General features: G+C 40.3%; 2 protein-coding genes across 3 annotated transcripts in view; both read right to left on the bottom strand.

The window, feature by feature from the left end:
• The window catches only part of ERCC5 (ERCC excision repair 5, endonuclease), a 31,639-nt gene extending 14,899 nt beyond the window's left edge, over window positions 1-16,740 (bottom strand). For both annotated transcript variants that reach the window (XM_081815188.1, XM_081815189.1), the window contains exons 1-8: window positions 16,230-16,740; window positions 11,083-11,258; window positions 9,039-9,154; window positions 8,445-8,531; window positions 7,041-7,101; window positions 4,681-4,824; window positions 2,021-2,228; window positions 505-1,593 (exon numbers count right to left, since the gene is read on the bottom strand). In XM_081815188.1, the coding sequence (XP_081671314.1) occupies window positions 505-1,593; window positions 2,021-2,228; window positions 4,681-4,824; window positions 7,041-7,101; window positions 8,445-8,531; window positions 9,039-9,154; window positions 11,083-11,258; window positions 16,230-16,317 (1,969 nt within the window). In that variant the 5' untranslated portion in view covers window positions 16,318-16,740. The remainder of the gene's footprint in view (window positions 1-504; window positions 1,594-2,020; window positions 2,229-4,680; window positions 4,825-7,040; window positions 7,102-8,444; window positions 8,532-9,038; window positions 9,155-11,082; window positions 11,259-16,229) is intronic.
• A 3,243-nt stretch (window positions 16,741-19,983) lies between these two features.
• The window catches only part of BIVM (basic, immunoglobulin-like variable motif containing), a 30,873-nt gene continuing 28,633 nt past the window's right edge, over window positions 19,984-22,223 (bottom strand). The window contains exon 8 of the mRNA XM_081815514.1: window positions 19,984-21,641. Coding sequence (XP_081671640.1) covers window positions 21,300-21,641 — 342 coding nt within the window. The 3' untranslated portion in view covers window positions 19,984-21,299. The remainder of the gene's footprint in view (window positions 21,642-22,223) is intronic.

Raw genomic sequence — 22,223 nt, 5'->3', positions numbered from 1 at the left:
CGCTGAGTATTGATTCTGGGGTTACAAATAAATTTTAGTAAGCAGGCAATGTCACAAATAAGAAATCTGTGAATAATGAGGATCGACCACATAGAAGTCTGTATAGATGTAGATATATAGTAAACATGTATATGTATATAAACATATATAAAGAGATATGATAAAGCAAATGTGGTTAAACGCTAGCCATTGAGGTACTGGGTGAAGGAACCAGAATGTTCTATAATATTCTTTCAACTTTATTAAGTTTATAATTATTTCAAAACAAAAAGTTAAAAAACCTAAAAGACTCACTTCTACCTTTTCCAACTGGTACTCCCTCCTTTTAAAAACAACAACAAAAAAGAACCAGCTGTGTGTCCTTGGGAGAGTCATTTCACCTTTTTGGGGTCCTCGTTCATCATCGGAACAAAAGTGGGAACTAGACTACACTGCAGGATCTCTCCGTTCCTGGAGATGTAAAACCCTACAGTTGTGTATATCTGGAAGAGCACAAGCACCTACCATCAGATTCACTTTCTTCAGAGTCCATTTCCATTGGCTCCACGGCCTTTGGAACTGAAATTAAGTCCTGGTCTGCAGATTCCACTGTCTCATGTTCTTGGATGGTTTTCAGGAAATTCTCGTGCTCTTTAGAATTAAAGGATACTGCATTTTCCAAGTTACTTATTGCCTCTGCAGGGACACTTTGTGTATTACTCATTTCTTGCCAACTGACAGTGTCCATGATTTCAGAAACGGGATTTTTTTCACCTTCTGCTTCATCATCACTTGAAAGAACAGAGGAATCATATTTGGGGCCTGATGGACAAAGGTCTTGCAGCCCAGGCTCTTTGGTGTATATTTCATTTCTTGATACAGAGCGTGAACTCATCGAAGGTACTAGTGTCCGTTGTGTCCCACTCTGGAGTCCAGGTGCATCGCTGTGCATCACCACTGTGCTTTCTGAAGGAACTGGGTCTTTTCTACCCTCAACCGTAGACTCATCGCTTGTCTGAAAGGCTTCACTCACCACGTGCATAAGTGACATTTCTTCTTTTGAAACACCAGATTCGCTGCCTGGACAGAAGACGGGATGGAACAAATGAGCAGAGTCTGCCAGCCTCCTGTCACTGTCAGGGCTGGTTTCATGTGCAGAGTTCACACGAGTTAGATGGGGTCCTGATGGCAACAGCATTCCTTCTCCGTCTCCCTCTGTCAGGCCTCCAACAACTTCTTCATGGCAACTGTTCTCAAGCAGTGTTTTCACTCCTGACCCTCCTGCCTGCACGTCATTTCCAGCATGTGCTTCCATGTCTTCATCATCATCAAGAACCTTCTGAATGGCTAAGAGAGTAAGCGGTGACACAGGTGCATTCTTCACATCAGACTGCTTTGGAGTCTCGCTCTCCCACCCCTCTTCTGAGCTGCTTCCCAGCATGGCAGCCTGCATGGCCAGGGAAGTTCTTGGAGAAGGAGGGGCAGCAGCAGGCTCTTTCTCTGGCTTCAGTTTCTCACACAGAGATGACTTCATGTCAAAAGACCTGCTGTGCATTTCGCTGGAAGAAGGAAGAGCCTCTAAACCCACCTCTGCAACTTTCTTAGCTTGAATACCTTAAGAAAAATTAAAACATTTCTCATATAGTTTTACAGTGAGACAATATGCTTCTAGTAAGATGAATAAAAGAATACTGGTTCTCATGAATGAAGTTATAAATTTTCATTTAAACAGCACTAAGAGTTAATTTGTTATGTAATTTTAAAGTGGGTTTGTACACGAGCACTGAGTAACGTACAGAACTGTTGAATCATTATATTGTAAACCTGAAACTAATATATAACACTGTACGTTAATTATACTGAGAGTAAATAAATAAATAAATTTTAAATAAATAAAAACAAAGAGGGTTGGTACAATAGTAGGTATCCATTAATAGCTACATATATTTATTATTACATAAGTAGGGTGGTAGTTCCTAGAATTCGGAGACATAACATATTTTTGGTTTTTAACCATCAGGTAAGTGATGGTACCGAATACCTCTTATTAAGATGTAATGTGAAGTATCTTCAGAGACCACTCTCCTTGACTCTACCTCCTTCAAAAAGCCCCCTTCATCTTCATATTGCCTTTGGATTTGTCCTGACTGTTGCTGATTCATTTCCTTTTGGACATTTTCTATGTGTTGGTTTAGGTAGTTTTTTTTAAGCAAGCCTTTGAGCTGATACTGTGAAAAGTCATTAGACTCCTAAAATAAAATAAATAAAATTATTTTTTTGTATTAAATACAAATAATATTCCCACACTTCCATCCTTTTCCCCACAAAGGGACAAAGAGCAACTGGTTTTTTCCATTGGTGACATTTTCATATTATAACAGTAAAATTTGAATACTAGGAAAAAAACTGTAACTGCCTTATTAAAAAATAATCTTTAAAACAAAAAGATTTAGGCAAAAGAAATCATGGATACCGTTTGTGCCTTAATCGTTTATTCAAAAAACATTTATTAAGCAGTAATGCATGCCAAGCACTGTGACATTTTGATTATGGCTTAATAAATAGATAACCTTCTGGAATGCAAGTAAATATGCAAGTAAAGTGGGGCACCTGGTGGCTTAGTCGGCTGAGCGTCCAACTCTTGGTTTCGGCTCAGGTCATAATCTCATGGTTTGTGAAATCTAGACAGGCTCCACACTCGGCAGTGGGGGGAGTCTACTTGAGGATTCTCTCCCTCTGCCCCTTACCCTACTCATGCTCTCTCGTGCATGCTCTCTAATAAATAAATAAATCTTTAAAAAAATATGCAAGTAAAGTGCCTAGCACAGTCCCTGACCCATAAAAGACACCTCAGAATTCATGGCAATCACAGTTATTAATGATAATAGTTAACATTTATAAAGCATTTTCTGTGAAGGCATTCTTCTAGGAGCTTTCATGTGTATCATCCCATTTTATTTTCAACCACCCCATGAGACCTAGGTCATTATCTCCAGTCTACAAATGAAGAAGCTGAGACAAACAGGTTCAGTAACCTCCCTAGAGTTGCAAGGCTAGTGAGTGTTAGATGTGGGATCAAAAACAGGTTGCCAACGCTACACTGCTTCTATTGCTATTATGTTATTACTTACTATCATTACTATTCTCAATATTGCATTTGCCCAATGTACAGATGATACAGAGGTCCACCCTGGATGACTCAGACCCTCTCTTCCCTATCAGAATTACAGGTCCCATGGGCTGCTGAGCCACACTACCCTCTACCCTACCATCTACCGATCCCAGGCTCCACGGTGATGGGGAAAGAACAAAAGGGAACAAATCATTAGGGACCATCTCCCTTCTTCCCATGCCTTCCCAATGTTGTTTACATAACCCAAATTCCATTTCCTCAAAAGCCAGCCAGAGATCCTTTCACACGCAAGAAATAAAGTGCTTGATACACAGGCTAAGTGTGGATTTTTTCCCCTGAAATGAAAACAAATTTACTTCTGTCCTTCGTATATCATTTCAGTGTACCTTAGCATTTTCCTATGTTCACACTGTTTGTGGAAAAACCAAAGGACTGATAGAGAAAGAAATAGGACCTGCCTGCCTGCCTTTTTCATATTTTGGTATCAATTTAAGAAATGTCCAAAAGTTTATAGAAAAAAAACCACTACATCCATTCATTAGGAACAATGCTGCTGCAAAATGTATACTCTGTCCTAACAGTGAGTTAGAGAATGATGTGAGAAATAACAGGTGGTAGCAATAGAAAGGAAAACAAAGTTCATTCACCCACTAAAAGCAGGAGTAATTAATGGTGTACCATGATCAGGAGACAAGCCTGACCCCAACTCCGCGCACCACCTGCTCCAAGGGTCTGTGGCTGTAGAACCACCAGAAGATGCTCCAAGTTGAAGAATTTATCACTGAATTTCCTATTACCACTGTCTAGAAAGAGGAAGAGGGAAGGTGAAGGTCCAATTGCATTTCTAGGCCTGCAGCCAAAGAAGAGACACCTGGAATATCAAGTTAGATTAGATTCTGTATTACTATTAGTATTCTACAGACAATGCATATTATGGGTTAAAATAACTTTTATGAACTAACCTAAGAATTGAACCACTAAGCATACGCTGAGCACTTACTATGTGAAAGATACTGACCTAGGGGCTGAAAATACAGAAGTGACAAAACAGGCACATTTGGATGCTAAGAACCATAAAGAGACATTATAGGGTGTTATGAGAACACAGGAGAGAACCAGGAGATAAGACCTGGTGTTTTTTATTTCATTTTTTATAGACTTATTTATTTTAGAGAGAGAGAGAGCACACACAAGGGGAGAGTGAGAGGGAGAGAAAGAATCTCAAGCAGACTCCGTGCTGAGCATGGAGCCCGATGCAGGGGCTCGATCCCATGACCCCGAGATCATGACCCGAGCTGAAATCAAGCGTCAGAACCTTAACTGAGTGAGCCACCCAGGCATCCCAAGACCCGGTCTTAAGTGGAAAGTCAAAAGGTTTCTTTGAAGAAATATGTGTAAGTTCAAACTTGTAAATACATGATGCTTCACAGACTCTCTGAGACACAAATGCTGTTTACTGGAAACAGATACTATATAAGTAATACTTATCAATTTCCTCTTTTTTCTAATAAAAAATTTTGCTGACGCTCTAAGCATTCTAAGCATTAATATGCTGTTGTATATTTCACCTCTGGCATTGCTTCAAATAAGGTTCGTCTTCGCTTGGTAAATTCTTTCATATCAGTCAGGATTTCATGCTTTATTTCAAGAGGCAGGCTGCTGAAATCTTCAGACTCAATATCTATGGCATGAGGATTATGAAAGAACTCTTCCTGTAAAGAGTAAAAGTTCATTTTTTACATGAAGTTTACATTTTGTACACTTAATTCTATTTACCCTGATATTTATTGCACTTATGATTGCACTTATGATAAATAGTTCTACAAAATCTGCAACAGACTAAACACAGTTGTACATAATTCTGCAATAGGTATCAGTGAATAGGCAGATTGGGGAATGTAGCCGTTCACTCACTGATTCACTCTGAAGAAAAAATACTTACCAGACCCCCCTAATGTGCCAGGCACTGTTCTAGGTGCTAGGGTACTGTGCAGATCATGCCAGACAAGGTCCCTACTCTTAGGGGTAGAGTAAGACAGAATAACCAAATAAATAAATAAATGAACAAGAAAATAAAGCTGGTTAATCTGATAAGAGAGTTGATTAGAACAGGAAGAGAGAAAACATTTATTTGATAGACAGAGAAGACCTCATTAAAAAATGACGTGTGAGCAGGGACTTGAAAGACACCAACGAGACTGATCAGGACATCCCAGGCGGCAGGAACAGCAAGGACAAGAGCCCTAAGGCAGGGATGAGCCTTATGAATTTGAACAATATCTGTAATTCCCTTAATTAGATTAATTTTGTTTTGCTCTTAACCTATAATCAGAAGTGAAGACAAGTGAGAAATTCACAGGCATGAAAAAGTATAAAACTTTTCTAAATTTAACTGATTACCAAAAGTACTTAAGACTCTTCATTAGTAAAGAAAATAAAATAACAGAATTTGCTTTCCTGTAGGTCGGTATGTTGTTTGTGCATGTGCCAACCAGCCAGCACTTAGGACAGGCCAGTCATGCTCAGAACACCCCTTGCTTTCCCCATACGGAGGGAACACCTTAATGTTCCCATCAGCCCTCTGAGGAAGGCATCATTATCATTTTTGTTTCACAAAAAAAAAAGGGGGGGGATGGGAAATAAAGCCCTGGAGAAGTTAATTTGTCTAAGATCACATAGCTAGTGCACAGGAGAGCCTGGACTTAAATGCAGGTCTTTCTGACCATAATATTCATGGTCTTCACCAAGACTGCTCTCATTTGCTGTATTAATAATGCAGAACCTCTACAAGTTGAAGGAGCCTGAGGTTGTAGCTCAAAAGTCTTTCTCCAGATGCACCAAAATAATAGGAACATACAAAAACCAGTTAACTTGGGAATCAAAGAATGTTATCCACTATTCAAGAAACTTGAAAAAAACTCCAAAAACTTGTATATTACAGTACAACCTCAATTTGTAAAAATGTCATTCATTAAAATAACTGTGGTGGTGGTTTTAAAACATGACCACAGGTTCTCTGACACCTCTTTTCATCTAATTCCCGCCCCTTAACTAAGGGCTGGCCTCACTGACCAGCTTCTCACAGACAGAATGCGTAGCAAGGGAGGCCGCGCTATGTCCAAAGCTGACGAGAAAAGGCCACAGGTCCCGGCAGGCATCTGCTCTCAGGATGCCTGCCCCTGAAACACAGGGCCATGCTGTGAGCGAGCCCAGGCCACACGGAGGAGCCACAGGCAGGTGTCCTGACTGACAGTCAGTGTCAACCACCAGACATGTGAGTAAGGAAGCCTTGGAGGGGACTCCAGCCCCAGCTATGGTCAGCCTGCATTTACACGGAAGCCGTGCAGACAGGACTGCCTCACTGAGCTCAGCAACCCCCAGAACAGCAAGAAGATGATAACAAACAACCGAATTCACGCCTCCAAGTTACACAGCAATGGAGAACTGGAACATCAGCACAGACATACATTTACATATATATGCACACATGTACACCTGACATGCACACACATACCCAAATACGCACACGGACATTCAACCATAAGGAGAGGGGCAGGAGAATGGGCTAATATATATCAAAATGTTACTTGAAGTTATTTATGGGTGGTACGTTTTCTATATTTTTATAGAAGTACGTATTACTATTTATACCCATTTACTGTTTAGTTGATTGGTTGTAAAAGAAAGATGGCCTATTTTGGATACCCAGACATGCATGATGATAAATGCCATACAAATGTGCACAGCTGCCTGTGTGTTTGTACATACGTACACACGCACACACGAATACACACACACACACAATGAAGAAGGCATGTGTCTATTTTTATCAGGAACTTCCATAAATTCATAAGACCTCATTATTCATTTTCATGTCATTCATTTCAAATAACAGAATATATTCCGAATTCACAAATTACGTAAGTACCTGTAATGCTTGTTTTTGACTCATTCTTTCTTGCCATTCTCTTTCGTCTTCTTCTTCTGAACTGAAAGTCAAGCATACATTTACAGTATCTATGATTTAATGACAACTTATAAAAATACCTCTGGAGGCAAGGGGCCACTAGTTCTAGGGGCTACGATGGTGAATAGGTTGGCACGAAACTCACCGTCATTGTTCCCACAGTCGGGAGGGGACACATGCCAGGGAGCAATTACAGTATGATCTGATGATGTCCATCACAAGGGAGGAGCAGGTTGCTAAAGGTGCAATAAGGGAAGTCACCTCTCTCCAACTGGGGGGGTGGGTGGTCCCTAAAGTTTCCTGGAATCTCTGGCAACTGCACTGCTTGGACTTAGCCACAAATAAGAGAGGGGTCTAGTTGTAGGGTCTGCAGAACGTTCATGGAAACAAGTGTTCCAGGCAGAAACACTACGTTCTATAAACATCTGGAAACAAGGGAAAGAAAGCCTGCCTGGAGACGGTATAAAGAGGGCCTGGTGAGGTTGGGGAAGCATGTGATTAAGAGGCTGAAGTTTTATCCTAAAGAAATGAGAAGCTAGGAACTGTTTCAGGCTCCAAAATAACATTATCAGGTTTGGGTTTTAACAGATTCTACACCACAAAGCAGAGATTGAATTTGACTGGTAGGGGTTCCAGCAAAAGGGAAGATCAAAGACAAAGACAGAGAAAGAAGTGTGGAAGCCTTTATGGTACTTGATGGTGGCAGCGATGAAGAGAAACAGAACTGGCCTGATTCAAAAGCCACTTGGTGTCTCAGAAGACTCCGGGAAAGGAATGCAGGCAGGTGGGGGCAGAGACACACTGCCAGGCCCTCTGCCTGCACTTCAGCCACAGAAGCAGCTGACAGTGAACAGAGAGCCAGAGAAGAGTCCACAGAGGAGCCTGAGAAAGAGTGGCCAGAGAGGTTCCCAGATAGCAGGATAGCAAAGGTGCCGAGTCACGTGCAGCTAAACAGTACAGTGGGCTGACACCTGCAGAGCTTCTACTGGATTTAGCAAGGAGGACGTTGTGTGTGGTCTCTTGGCGTGGTGCTGAGAGTCCGAAGACACAGGCTGAGAAACAGGTAGAGATAGTACGTAAAAGCAAAGGGTAGGAAACATGAAAATCCACATCTTCAGGAACTACACACGAACAGTGCTAACACACGATCTGCAGAATGAAGAGACAAACCAGCACAAACTACCAAAACACAAGGCAAGTTAGTCACTAAAAAATTCAGTCTTTGAAAAATATTCTAAAAGGTGTCAAGAATGCATTTGCAGATGCATTAATTCCCACATGCCTTATCATGTAGATAAAAACACAAAGGTCTGTATCTGTCTGAATACATAGACAATTACTATTTTTAAATAGTTGACCATTTACCTGTTTTTTTCTTCTTTCTGTAAAGGTGGCAAAACATAGATGTCATCTTCTCTTTGAACTTGAGTAAGACTGGGCAGTGCTTCATCTCTGAAAAGCACACACAGACGTAGGCAGAGGTGACAGGAAATAGGACACTGAGTCAGGAAGACCCCCCGCTGATTACACAAGCCCTGCTGAGGGGGTGAGAAGGGGAAAACCACGGGGCTGGAACAGGTTTCTCCCTGCTGCCCAGACTGCCCAGGCCGCTGCTGTAGGAAGCAAGCGTGGCCTCGAGAGAAAGGGGAAGCTCACTGCGGCTCCCGGCACCCCGGCCACAGCCTCAGCTGCAGGCGCGCAGACGCGCCTTACGGAAGTACATAGTGTTGCGTTGCGGGCAACACAACACTATGGCTCTTCTCTCTCCGTATCCAAGCTGACTCTCACTTAACAGAGAATTTTCACAACTTCCAATTACTGGGTCAAATGGGCCCACTTATCCCTCTGATTTCACCGTCTGTGATCTGCCAAGTTAAAATCAAGGAAAGGGAACCAGAGGAATTCAAGGGGAAAGTTAAAAGCCTTTAGTCTTTAAAATTAATGTAATTTGCCTCTTGCCTTTTGCTTTTTAAGGCAGTTTTGATAGCTTGTCTTTTCAAAAATGTTTTCAAAAGCTTCTCTGTAGTTTTTCTGGAATCAGTGGTTGCCAAATCCTTTCTGTGCCTTCTCTTAGCCTGTGAAAACAAAGGACATAGGATTCTGTTTCAGGGTATGAGTATATTAAAAACATTTCTGTGACTTTTTTCCATAGAATTTGGTTTGTCTGAGTTTCAGATTATGACTGCTTTAGTATTTCCTCCAAACTGTCGTATCAGTGGGTATATTCAGGTTTCTGCTACATAAAGAACACTGAGTATCCATCTACCTACTACTAAATGGACTGGCTAGGATACAGTATTTGGCAAACTATTAATTTACTTTCAGTTTCTTTTAAATGGCCCTTAATGTCCCCAAGAAGCATACAACTTAATAATATATAATTAAGTAAACATTTCTCAAAAGGGATTATATTAATGTATTCTTTAAAATGTCACTATTACGCCAAACCAATTTCTGGCATTGGTCTCTATAAAAATACATTACTTGGGACACCTGGGTGGCTCAGTCGGTTAAGCGTCTGACTCTGGACTTCAGCTCAGGTCATGATCTCATGGGTCATGGGATCAAGCCCTATGTCGAGCTCCATGCTTAGGGCTTGAGATTCTCTTTCCCTCTGCCTCTGCCCCTCCCCTGCTCTTTCTCTAGCTCCCTCTCAAAAAACATAAAATAAAATTAAAAATATGTTACTTACATGCCACTCTGTCCCTCAACATTCAAGTTTATATCATAAGAAATCCTAAAATGTATAGAAGTTATCTTGTAAAAAAATGTCCATGTAGGAAAAAATGGAATACTCTGCATGCTTATGGTGGAATATAAGGAGGAAATACCAAAACATTCTTTTCCTTTTTTAATTAAGATATAACTGACCTATAACACTGTGGAAGTTTAAGGTGTACAACGTGTTGATTTGGTACGTTTATATATTACAAAATGATTACTAGAGTAGTGTTAACTAACACCTTTACCATGGGGCTGGGGAATTGGGGAGATGTTATTTACTAGTAGATAAATAAATTCTGGAGTTCTTTTTTCCTGTCTAATCCTTCCAAGGTGTACCTGATAGAATGTGCCTTGGATAATTTAAAACTGCAACATGCAAGTCTAGACCTTTTCCTAAGGGAATAAATGTCCCCAAGCATTTACCGATCCTTACTTTTATCCTACATCCTCACTTAATTAGACAATGTCTGTCTGGTGTGAGCATGAAGTGATGAGCTGGCATTTTCAGCACATAAAAGTCCTATGTCCAAATGGGTGCTGTCATTCGGGGGGGGGTGCTGGGGGTTAATACAATTACTCCAAAGTTCACAACTTTGTTCCAACATTGTTTTAAACTACCTTCAGAATAAAGAAACTCAATGTCATTCTTTCATATCCTGGCCAATTTCCTTCCTCAATAATCCACCTCAGTCACACCTGGCACCACATAAAATCCAATTACTCTTTACTCCAATTACTCTGATCTCAGATTCAGGGAGGCATTTTCCCCAACAGGCTCTCTATCATGCTCAGCAGCATAGCTAAAACACACATGGGACACCTAAGAAGATACTCTAAAAGGAAAACTCTCAATTATAAGAATTTTAGTAGTTTTTTTTTTTTTTTTAAGATTTATTTATTTGAGAGAGCGAGCATGGGGAGCCCTACTTGGGGCTCAATCCCAGAATCCTGGGATCATAACCTGAACCTAACTGACTGAGCCACCCAGATGCCCTCCCCTTTTTTTTAAGATTTTATTTATTTGAGAGAGAGAATTTTAGTAGTTCTATTAAAAGTTGAATTTTATCATGGCACCCAGGACATAGTCTCACAAATAATCCTTTTTTAAAGGAAAAAGTGTTGACTGTTCAAGATAAACTAAAAAAAAAGTTGAAATTAAGTGGGATATATGTCAAAATAAGTCTTGGCTTCCAAAATTCTAAAGAGAAAATCAAAATTCTACATGAACTTTTCTTCCTTTCTAATAATTCAAGAAGAAAAAAAAAAAGATGACTCTTACCAAAGTTTGTTTCTTCAATAGTGGAGCATCCCCATCAAACACAAAAATAGGACGAATTCGAAAAAATAAGAGTTTGCAGAGCCGATGAAACAAAGTGAGAAGATGAGCATTTTCTATTGAGTTCCCATGGCGATCCCGGACTCCTCTCAGTGCCTGGTTTAACCAAATACTGATATCTGGAGGAATTGTTAAAGGAAAGTGTTTTGGAATTTCTTCCCTCATCCCCACAATTTCAATTTCCCAATAACTGATATCATCTAGACACTAAAATTAAGCCCTCATCACAGTTCATGTGAAACTGAAAAATGTTTAGCCCTGATGGAATCTGCCTAAAATCCATTAACTTTATTTGAACCCTTGTTACTACTGTTCGCAGACTGAATTTTAAAACGTTACATCGACAGATGTGTCCTTTAAAAAATCTAATTGCAAACACTTGCTTCTTTAAAAAAACTAATACTCTCTATAGAATTTTAATAAATTAGCACAACTCTTGTGGAAAATAATTTGGCAATTCATAGCAAAAAATGTAAAAACTGGCATTCTATTTTACTACTTCTATCTCCAGACACTTATTCTCAGAAAATCATCATAGATTTACAGTAAGAGTTACTTCTAAGAATGTCTGCAGTGATGAAAATATGATAAACAGGGCTCCTGGGTGGCTCAGTTGTTAAGCGTCTGCCTTCGGCTCAGGTCGTGATCCCAGGGTCCTGGGATCGAGCCCCACATCGGGCTTCCTGCTCAGCAGGAAGCCTGCTTCTCCCTCTCCCACTCCCCCTGCTTGTGTTCCCTCTCTCGCTATGTCTCTCTTTGTCAAATAGATGACTGAAATCTTTAAAAAAAAAAAAAAAAAAGAAAGAAAATATGTTAAACAATGTAAAAGTTTTCCAACAGGTCTTTACTTAAACTAAATTGTTATATACCGAATTGTTGGAATATCAAACAGCCCTCAAAAAAGGAAGCTACAGAAGCATCTATAGTGATAAGAAAGACAGGCACAAAATATTAAAGGACACAAAACAGGTTACAAAACTATGGAATGCATAATTACATTTTATAACATGTGATATGTTAAATACAAAAAACTAGAAGTTCAAATGCCAAAATATTAACAATAGTTACCTCTTCTGTAATTTTAAGTAATTAATGTTTTCTTGGAGTTTTATGTTTAACTTTTGTAAAAACTGCTTACCAAATTATTTCCTATTTGTCCATAAGACAGAGGGACGTGGCACCGCTGATTTTCCTGCTCTCAGCCTCTTCCCCAGCTCCTCTAACTCGCCACTCAAGCACGACTTCAGCAGAGCTCTCCCGCAGGCCCCTCCCCTCCCCCTGCTGTCCTGGCTCCCCAGGCTACCTTAGCACCCCCACACCACACCCCCTTCGTGGGTGCAGGCTGCCCCAGGGCCCCAGACTAGATGGCCTTGCAGACATTCCCAACTTGACATGATCAAAACTGAACTCCAGATCTTTTCTTATTTTTTTATTTAAATTCAATTTAGTCAAGATACAGTGTATTATCAGTTTCAGGGTTGGATGTAGTGATTCATCAGTTGCATATAACACCCAGTGCTCATTACATCACGTGCCCTCCTCAATGCCCATCACCCAGTTACCCAATCCCCCCACCCCTCTCTCCTCCAGCAACCCTCACTTTGTTCCCTGGAGTTAAGAGTCTCTTACGGCTTGTCCTCTTCCCCATGTCTTTTCTACCAGGCTGCTTATGCCCCCATTGCAGTGAATGTTACCCCAGTCACCGAAGCCAGAAGGCTCAATGCCATCCCCTACGCTCCCCTCATCCAAACACTACCAGATTCTATCAATTCCATCTTTTAATCTATCTTGAAGGTAGACCCTTCCTGCCTCCAGGGTCTTATCACATGCTCCTTCCTCTGCCTGAGTTTCTCCCTCTCTTAGCTTAGTTTTCTGACTCATAAGTCTCAGTCTATGGGTCACTTCCTCAGCCCAGATAAAGACCTCCACTCATACGTTCCTATTCAAAAATGTACGCTGCTTATGTGGCAGAAATCCCACTGGAGATACAGGCCTGAACAAAACAAAGGGTTTGCCCTTGCGGAGTTTACAATCTAATGGAGGGAAACACCAAACCATGAGCTCCATGCCTTGTCTAGACCACACTTCCGTGCACTGCTCTCCCTTTCACAGGGCATATAGGAGGCAACAAATACTTGCTATTAATGAGCTGAACAGTTAAGTATTTAAATGAACATACATTACCTAATTTATAACCATAAAACAAATTGGGCCCATCAATAATTAACTCAATAAACACTAACAAAATAACTAGTGGAAAGCAAGCTATTATTATATTCATTCCAATATTTGAGTGCCACTCTGTGCCAGCATATCCAAGATCCCAAGGTCTTGGGATAGGCAGCAAACAACACAGCCCTGAACAAAACAGATAGGGTGTCTACCTCCAAGAAACTTGCACTCTAATGGGGAATATGGACAATAAAAAAGAAAAAAAAATGAAATAACAGATATATAATACAACTATATATTATAGATATACTGTATTACATATAGTTATGTAATACAAAAAAGTAAATAGAGCAGAGTAAAAGGACAAGACTGGGGGTCAGTGCAGAGCTAAGTCAACACCAAATCCTACTTCCAGGGTAGATCCTTTATCCTACCACTTCTCACTGTCTCACCTTTTACTAGGGCTATTATAACTAGTCTTAAAACTAGTTTCAAAAAAAAAAAAAACTAGTTTCCTAAAGGACTTAGCTCTGTACTATAGTGGATAAACATTTCTGCTTGGCTTTTTTCTGGTTGCTACACTGTTCTCAGGATTAAGTTTCCACTTAAACCATTACTTTAAATGTTATAATCAATGAGAAAATCTAATTTCAGATCAGTGGCTCTCAACTTCTGCTATCCTTTCGAACTGTATATAAAGCTTTTAAAACATAGATTACTAACATACATATGCTTAAAATTCTAAATCCTAGAAACTATGATGGGTCTTTATTATTATTAATCATAGGTAGTCTCAACTAGGGTTAAAAGTTCCAGCTTGAAATTATTTTTTAAAATATACATAAAACTAGGCATTCTGAAAATATGTGCATAATTTGACTTGTCTAATTTCAGTAAGTTTATAAAAAAAAAAAAGGGAACATTAAATTTGTCCCAGGGCTGAAAAAAAGTTAAATCCACAGCAAAGCCAGATCATTTTATAGATAAGACCCAAAGGATCAATAACATTTTGAAATGAAAGATAAATTACTTTAGTTCTATTGTTAGGTGACTTACAATTTAATATCCGTTAGTATGCATAATCTAAATCTAAAAAAAGTGTAATATTTTGCTAATAGACTTAAATGCATTTCACAAATGTTAAGGCCCATAAGAGATTAAAGTTAAACTGTTTTTGGATACATTTAGATTGTATAAATAAACAAGGCACTCACCTATAGATGGTTAAAAAAATATATTTTAGGGGTCCAAGAGTAAATTATGAACCTAGAATGTCATGGATAATTTCTTAACAAATAAGACAAAAAATGGAATATAGGTCAGATATTTGAATTTGAATTCCCATGAAAATGAAACAAAGCAAAATCAATTATAAAACAGCAATCAAATATTTTTACATATATATTTATACACATATACATATGAGATTGTAATTATAACTGGAAGATCTTTGACAGTCCTCTTTACATGATTTGTTCCTTCAGAAAAAATAACCTCATGAAAATTACTTCATGTCCCAACAGAGCTCCTGAGTCATCTAAAAATAGATAATCTAAATTCTAAATTAAATGCTTTAACCTCCTTACTTTGGGCAACTTCCTAAAAAATTAGAATGCTGAACTTCATGCGTCATCTTAATGATTTTACAAGTTATTAATTCTTCATAGGGGCTACAACACACAATACCTAAGTCTTTGCTGAAGTTTGAAGGGTTCCTGTTACTGAAAACTGTGCTTTCCTTCACATACAGTTCTAGGAAGAAAATCTTCAGAAAGCAGTGATTCGACGAACCACTAGAGGGCAGCAATAACACACACGCGCGCGCGCGCTCTCCCCTACACAAGGTATCCTGCATAAAAACGTTTAAGCAAGCAAAACTCATTACGGATGTATTTCAAGATTATTCACACTGAAGAAAATATCATCTTCTTAACTTTATTTGAAAAATTACCAGTGTCCCATTATGTATAAGTTGTCTCCATAGTAAATAATGGCTCCTCTCTCAGTGGCTCCTTCCGCATAATTCCCACCAATTCTTAAACTGCATTTACCACCGACAGCAATTATTTACATGACTCTCTTCTCCACCTCGCTTATGAACTCCTAGGCTCACAGGTTCCCACATAGGGAATTGGCGTAAGGTACCACCAGCTTCCAGAACAGAATAGCCACTCAAAGAGGAGGAGGAGGAGGAGGATGCTTAACGAATAAAAAGACCAAAATTTCAGAAACAGTATTCATATGTTTTGATAAAGAAGAAAAACATTTAGTTACAGAAACACCAAACCAGCCAACATATACACAAACGGCAGTCCTTTAAAAGTCCATCATAGAGGCTGGGAGGAAACAAAACCAAACACTGTGTACCTTTAGATACCTTTCCAGTGTTGTACCACATCAGTTTCCTATTCCAAAACTCATAATAAAAAATAATGAAAGTTACTTTTAAAAAAGAAAAAAGGTCAAACACCTGTCCACACTATCCTAACAAACCTGAGTGGAGCAGGACTCAGGACAGCAGATAAACTACGGGTGGGAAGTCCACTTCATTTTCTCCATGCTGACCTCCCAGCAGGGATAATATTTTTAGGCTTTACAAGCTCCTTTTACTTATATAACTCCTTTATTCCTTATACCAACCCCGTGTGCAGATACATACTATTATCACCTCCACTCTCCAGATGAGAGAAGTAAAACACTGCCCCTAAGTGATAAAACCTGACGACTCCAATCCAACGTGGCGGGACTGCAAAGCGGGGACAAGCGGACACTCAGAGAAAGAAAACGTCGTGAAGGAGATGCTATCGCTACCCTGAGAGGGACTGTCATCCTACCAACACCCTTCCGCGCTCAGAGCGAAGGCCGGAGTGAGTAAAACCCTGCGCGAATCCCTGCGCCCAAGAACACGTTAAGGATACCCACGGCGAGGATCTTCCCTTCCAGCGTCTCCGGGCTGACCTGCCGCCCGGAGCACTCCAGCAGCTTCCAGAGCCCGTGGACCCCCATGAGGCCCCCACGAGAGTCGGGGGCGGGCTCGCGGGAGGCCTTCTATTCCAATTCTACCACAGCCCTGCACCACCGCCGGAGCCCGGGCAGAGCTCCCCTTGCTCGCACCCAGGGAAGATGGAAAATAATTCAGAGCATGCGGTTTTCCAGGGAACACCTGCACGGGCGAGAACGGTACTTCCTGGCGGCTGACACTGCCTCACGGAAGAAAGGCAGGACCAGAGAATGGCCGGCGTCGGGAAGGAGCAGGTCCTCCTCTCACCCAAGGTTTGGCCCAAATGTAAGCACTCTTAACGGAAGAGCAGGGCGAGAGCACAGCGCAGGCGAGATAAACAGCCAGAAGGTGGTCCCCCGACACAACCTGTCTTCTTTAGTGCGTAAACCCACGCGAAATGGGGCCTCTCGGCTTCCGTCTAATGCGATGCTCAAGGCGGAAGTCCCGCCTCACGGTACTACGTATATTTGCTGCGCCTTTTCATTCCCGAAGCGAAAGGGCGTTTCAGTCCCTGCGTTCGTGTTCTTCCCGTGCCTTCTCCACGTTGGCATTCAGTCGCCGCCAGACGCTACAACTCTTCGCAGAGTATCTACTTGTTGAGGTGACAGTTTTCTACGTCTCTTCTGCGTATCAGTTTCTGCCCACCAGCCGCTACTTGTGCACTCTCAATACCAAGTATTGTTTTATACGAGAGGCGACAATAGGAAGGTGGATGGATGCTTTGCTGGTGTTTTTAAATTAATAAGCGTTTTGTCTGATAACTCGCAGTAGCTAGATAATAATAGGCCATCATTTTAAGTTAAGCACCTTTTAAAAGCCTTAACCCTTGAAATTACGTTTGGTTTTCTCTGGCGTCTAATTTAGGATTCCAGGGCTTGTAGGCCAGAAATGACGAGAAACTTAATTATCACGAGTAGCTCTTGGAGAAGCGCACTAGAATCCGCAGGCCCAGAGTCAGATCCCCAACACACCACCACGCCTTAGTGTTCAGCGTTGTTCAAGTAACGTTTGTTCCGAACTTGTTTCTTCCTCTGCAAACTGGGCATAAAACCAATCTTTGCAGACTGTTTTTGGGTTTTTTTTTAAGATTTTATTTATTTATTTATTTGAGAGAGAGAGAGAAGCAGGGGAGAGGGTCAGAGAGAGAAGCAGGCTTCCTGCGGAGCAGGGAGCCGGATGTGGGGCTCGATCCCAGGACTCCGGGATCATGACCTGAGCCGAAGGCAGACGCTTAACCAACTGAGCCACCCAGGCGCCCTTTTGCAGAGTGTTTTAGCTAGGATCAGAGGTGATGTATATAGACTACTTACCATTGCTATTCAATAAACGATAGCCTTTATCATACATACTGGTTCTAATTTAAAGTATTGAAACGAAATTCAAGCTCAGTGGAAAGGTTGATTTAAATGAGGTGATTTTGTTAAAGGAACCCTTGATGACAGAACTATCAAAAAGTAATTTTTAGCAAAACCATTGCACAGAGTGCTTTTTTTGCATTTCCTCCATCTGTGGAGTAATTCCCAGAAAGAGTGCCTGGTTGTATTTTACAGAGATTAATATAATTGCCTATTCAATTTTTTCCTCCCCTCCCACACACTCCAGACATTTAGCAGGTATTTCGTAAGTATTGCCCAAATGACCTCTTTCAGCCTCTAGTCTAAAGCTGTCAGGTGTATCTTGCACCATCCTGAAAGAATTTCCTCTCAAGTCAGGCAGCCTTTGGTCCAAATCCTGTCTGAGCCACATAATAACGCTTTGTTAGTGGGTTCAGTTGTGTTCAGCTCTAACATTTACGTTAAAGCCCTAAACCCCACCACCTCAGAATGCGACTGTATTTGGAGATAGGGCCTTTTAAAGGTGATTAAGTTAAAATGAGGCTGTGAGGGTGAACCTAACCCAAACTGACTGTTGTCCTTATAAGAGGAAATGTGGGCACACAGAGAGACCCCAGGGATGTGTGCACAGAGGAAAGACCCCGAGAGGACATAGCTAGAAGGTGGCCATCTATAAGCCAAGGAGAAAGGCTCAGGAAAAACCAAACCTGTCAACAGCCCCAGACTTCCAGCTTCCAGAACTGTGAGAAAATAAATTTCTGTTTTTTAAGCCCCCCAGTCTGTGGTATTTTGTTATGGCTAAGACACCCTATGATCCTAAGCAAGTTTCTTCACCAGTGAGAGTCTGAAAAAAATGAAGATGCGACTTTCTTCTTGGGATTGTTCTGAGATCAGTAATTTAATATGAAACACCTAGTGGGTAATGGTGTTCAAATTAGTTTGCTGAGCGAATGACTGAGGGAGAAAATGCTATGGGAAAAGCTGATATACGAACTGATGGATCCTAGAGCACCTTGCCTGAGCCCCTTGAGTGTGTTGGGGAGAAGGCAAGTTTGGATGTGCTTTAGCTGCTGCACCAGCCTGGCCTAATGATGGGCCAACATGGTAGTGGGGAAAGGAACAGTTTCAGGATTTGATCTAAATATTTTGTTATGCCTACGAGCTGGGTAAAAACAAATAGCCAATGTAGGCCTTTGAGTATTAAAGTGCTTTTAAGACCAGAACATTTCTTGAATACAAAATATTCTTTTGAAGGAACAGTAATTAGGGTGTATGTTGGATTTATAGCATCCTTTAGATGCTGCTTAAAGAGCTGTCAAGATTCTGAACAGTAATACACATCTTTTGGAGTAATAATAGCAAGCACTGCCTGGAAAGCACTGTTCTAAACACTGTACATGCATTAACTTATTTATTCTTCAAAACAATTTATAAAATATATGCTATTATTTCCACCTTACCAATGAGGAAATAAGCACAGAAACATTAATCTTAACTTGCCCAAGGTAATACAGCTAGCGAGTAGAGCCAGTATTTGAACCTTCAGTGCTTCTATAGAGACTCTTAAGAGTCGACCAAGAAATCAAATATGACAGGAATGTTACTAATCTTGAAAGAGAAGCGTGCAGTAATTTGCACATAGTTTTTGGAAAATTAGTCTCTATAAACCTCAGTGTGCTCTTAATAACCACCAAACTTATATATCAAGTTATTCAGTAATCATATATATCAAGACTTCTGTAAAAATTGTTTATGGCGGGCGCCTGGGTGGCTCAGATGGCTGGGCATCTGCCTTCGGCTCAGGTAGTGATCCCAGGGTCCTGGGATCGAGCCCCACATTGGGCTCCTGGCTCGGCGGGGAACCTGCTTCTCCCTCTCCCCCTGCTCATGCTCTCTCTCTCTATCTCTCTCTCAAATGAATAAATAAAACCTTAAAAAAAATTATTTATGGCCAATAGGCAATCTCTATAAACTCATCCTTAGGTGTCATTGTATTCTTTATGTTGCATTTGTCTCCTTTCCTCTTCGTTCTTCCTATCCACCTCTTCTCTGAAATGTTTCATTGAACTCTATGAAATTGCTGATATTCAACTATATTTGACCTACAAAAATGACAACTTCGTTTGGTTCAAGCTAATATAACTAAATTTTCTATTTCCTATTATAAAGTCTTATAGGAATCTAAAATTATAGTCATAATGTATATTGTTTCATTGATTATAAAAGTCTGATACAAGACAATTTCTTATAATACACTACTTAGGCGCAATTGTCACATACTTCAAACAGAATTCCAAGGGTACTCCCTACCTAAAACAAAGGTTCAAAACATTCACATTATTAAAAGTAGAAAACAAAACTTTATTTGATGAAAACTTCTTAAAAGTTTCAGTGTGAAGTAACAAAATCAACAACCTACAAATCTCTTTCAGTCCTTTGCATTTCACGCAAAATATTCTCTTCAGAAAAATGACCATTTCATAATATATATCCCTCTCTGTAGGCTAGGCGTGTCTGAATGGATAAATGGATATAAAATTCAAAAGAGAAGAAAATGAAAATATTTTAAAAATAAAAATCTGAACCCTTTCCTTGAGGTGTATTGCAATGTGGTTACCAACATATTCAGCACCTTGTAATAATCAAGTTACTGATTTGAGTCATGGAACAGCCCCTGAAAAGAAAGAACAAGTCATAGGTTGGAAGCAGAAGAAAAATTGACATCAACTAGAGAGGAGCTCAAATATATGAAATCCACTCTTTCTGAACTATTTAACACTCACTTCAAACAGCTAATTGTACAGATTTTAAAAAGCAGCTCAGAATTGGGAATATGGATAGTTCCCTAATGCATCTTTAATGCTGTTAACAACATAGGACTCCACGCTGAGAAGCTAATCAAGTATCAGAAGATCTCATTTCACAGATTACCTCAGATGTAGAAATTTTGGATCCCACTTGTTCTTTTATTCTATCCCAAAACAAGGTTCATTGGATAGTAAGATACCAAGTCAAAAAAGTCAATATCCTGAATCAATGCACCAGTAGAAAAGATGAGTTTCTTGAGTCTTCTCTTTTGCCTCTTTATTGAGGATCCTGAGAAAGTTAGTCAGGAAACAAATGAGGCAGGCAGATACTGCTTACAAGTAAAAGAATTCTAGATTCACTAAATAATTTTAAATGAGCTTTAACCATGAGAGGAAACTAGAAATCAACAGCCCCAATTGTGTTTAAAAGGGCAAATGGTGCCTTACATCTTGAGTTTAGGAATAAAACTATCTGCAGCAAATGTCTGGTGATTAAGTCATAAGAAATAATTTCATGCTTAAGTATTACAAATCATGATGCTATTAAGTGAATTTGTGTTTGATTTGCTTATATGCAATTTATTGGATCTTGTGAAATGTTTTCATACTCTTAACTTTAAAAGGACAGTAATCTGTGCTTATCCGCTTATATATCTGAAATCACCCATCATAATCATATACAAGCTTATTTACTGGAGAACTACAAGGTTATGTTGTACCATATGTATCTTGTACCACAAAATCTGTTCCTATTTAGGGTGGACTTAATAAAACTTCTACTGTCTTAATGCAGTATTGTATAGACCAGTCATGTGTGTAACACAAGATGTTCAGTGCCCAGCATGGTCAATCATTCCCGTCATAATCACTATAACCCTGGTAGCCACTGTTCCTTCTCTCATGGATACTGGACATCTTTTTCCATGCCAAGTCCTGATGGAAACTAGCACTGAAAGACCGGCCCAGGCGCCCATGATGCTTCTTGGAGATATTATCTTCACTCTCCGATTTAGCAATTCCCTGGGCATGTGTTGGAGGTTGTGATTCTTGTCTCATGGTTCCAAATGGAAAGTTCCAAAGGCCAAATCTCTGCCAATTAAGTCTCTGGAATGCTATGATGCAATGCAAATTTCCCCCAACCTGAGAAGAAAAAAAAGTTGGATTAAGAAAATAAAAGGAGGGCGCCTGGGTGGCTCAGTTGGTTAAGCGACTGCCTTCGGCTCAGGTCATGATCCTGGAGTCCCTGGATCGAGTCCCGCATCGGGCTTCCTGCTCGGCAGGGAGTCTGCTTCTCCCTCTGACCTTCCCCTCCCTCATGTGCTCTCTCTCATTCTCTCTCTCTCAAATAAATAAATAAAATCTTTAAAAAAAAAAAGAAAAGGAATTATGCTAAAACATTTCACTATAATAATGTGGGTTCCATGGGGCGCCTGGGTGGCTCAGTCGTTAAGCATCTGCCTTCGGCTCAGGTCAGGATCCCAGGGTCCTGGGATCGAGCCCCGCATCGGGCCCCCTGCTCAGCGGGAAGCCCGCTTCTCCCTCTCCCACTCCCCCTGCTTGTGTTCCCTCTCTCGCTGTGTCTCTCTCTGTCAAATAAATAAATAAAATCTTTAAAAAAAAAATAATGTGGGTTCCTATAAATTCCTTTATTTTCCCTCCTTCACCTGCCTCAAAACAGACATCATCAGATTGCCTTACCCTGTATCTTTCTTGACCAGCTGCCTTTACAAAAATATAACAATGCCCACAGGAGCCAAAACACCTTCCCCC

The sequence above is a fragment of the Leptonychotes weddellii genome, chromosome 3, assembly GCF_054177405.1.
Source record: "Leptonychotes weddellii isolate Sample4059 chromosome 3, ASM5417740v2, whole genome shotgun sequence".
In the NCBI taxonomy this organism is placed as follows: Eukaryota; Metazoa; Chordata; class Mammalia; order Carnivora; family Phocidae; genus Leptonychotes; species Leptonychotes weddellii.
This window is presented reverse-complemented; position numbering and strand designations above follow the sequence as displayed.